This window comes from Microtus ochrogaster, chromosome 4 (genome assembly GCF_000317375.1).
Source record: "Microtus ochrogaster isolate Prairie Vole_2 chromosome 4, MicOch1.0, whole genome shotgun sequence".
Lineage (NCBI taxonomy): Eukaryota > Metazoa > Chordata > Mammalia > Rodentia > Cricetidae > Microtus > Microtus ochrogaster.
In genome coordinates, this window is record NC_022011.1 from 85,377,320 (window position 1) to 85,378,557 (window position 1,238).

Sequence of the window (1,238 nt, forward strand, 5' to 3'; positions counted from 1 at the left end):
ACTAAAAACATTGCAAAGCTTCTAAACTTGAGCTTCCAAGGCGGCCGTGGGTAAAGTGCTGCCTGGGTAGGCCTGAGGGCTGGAGTTCAACTCACGAGAGTCAGGGCAGAAAGGGGAAAGCTGCTCCTAAAAGTTTTTCATTTCTACAAATACATCATGGCACCCACATGCCTACACACACACACACACACACACACACACACACACACACACACACCTTTTAAAAAGAACTTCCATATTTAGTATTGTAAACATTTATGAAGTGCAGTCAACTTTGGAAAACCCCAAGCACAGATGATGAAATGTTGATTATAAAACCTAAGAACTAACCAAGCACATCATGGAAGAAAAATGGAACCACTGGCTAAAAATAACCAGAAAAGAACCTAGGAAAATGATTCTGTTATTTAGTACTGGCACTTTCAAAAAGACTTAGACCAGGTCCAAACCAGACTTTCATTTTTTTTTTGATTTTTTTGTTTTTCGAGACAGGGTTTCTCTCAGACTTTCATTTTTGATGGGGTCCAGAAAGTGAAATAACTCCAACAACAGAAACAAAAAGGTCCCAAAGAGACCAATCAACAAACAATCACCAAAAGAAAAAAAAACCTGGAGGCATATGGCTAAGAATTAAATTTATTGGGTAGCAAATCTGCCAAGAGAACAAAGTCTGCATTCTGTTTCTCTTCACTGATGGAGAGATGGTTTGCTGTGTCCCAACAACAGGGCCTACAAGGCAGGCACCTCAGATGGTATACTAGTTACTAACTGAGACAAAGTTCTCTTTACAGCTCAAGACAAAACACTCAATGCGCTGGGCCTCTGCAGCGATTTGCTGCAGCAACTGTGGGTGGTGTCTAGCAGCAAGGAAAATATAGATTTGAAAAAGTCTAATGACCTTTTCAAAAGTAACTACATATTCCACCCTATGATCTCATAAATCAAAGCTTTCAACTGTCTGGACTCATACGTGACTGTATTCTTCCCAATGTGCATTCTCTCTTCCTCCAAAGGCTGTTCTATAACAGCAGGGATGTTTCTGCCAAAAATTTCACAGTGCTCTAGAAACTGGACACATTCTTGAATAACTGTGTCCCTCAGCATGATCGTGTGTTTTGACATGTTTTCTAGCAAGGACAGGAAGCATCTTTTGGCATAATACCACGTATCAGTTCCTAGCTTTTTATGGTAAGGCTCCAGGCTCTTGATAACCCTGGAGATACCAAAGTCATAGTTTC

General features: G+C 40.5%; 1 protein-coding gene across 1 annotated transcript in view; it reads right to left on the reverse strand.

Moving 5' to 3' along the window:
* Nucleotides 1-889: 889 nt before the first annotated feature.
* Nucleotides 890-1,238, reverse strand: part of LOC101999663 (tetratricopeptide repeat protein 30A2) — a 6,273-nt gene continuing 5,924 nt past the window's right edge. The window contains exon 2 of the mRNA XM_005346608.2: nucleotides 890-1,223. Coding sequence (XP_005346665.2) covers nucleotides 913-1,223 — 311 coding nt within the window. The 3' untranslated portion in view covers nucleotides 890-912. The remainder of the gene's footprint in view (nucleotides 1,224-1,238) is intronic.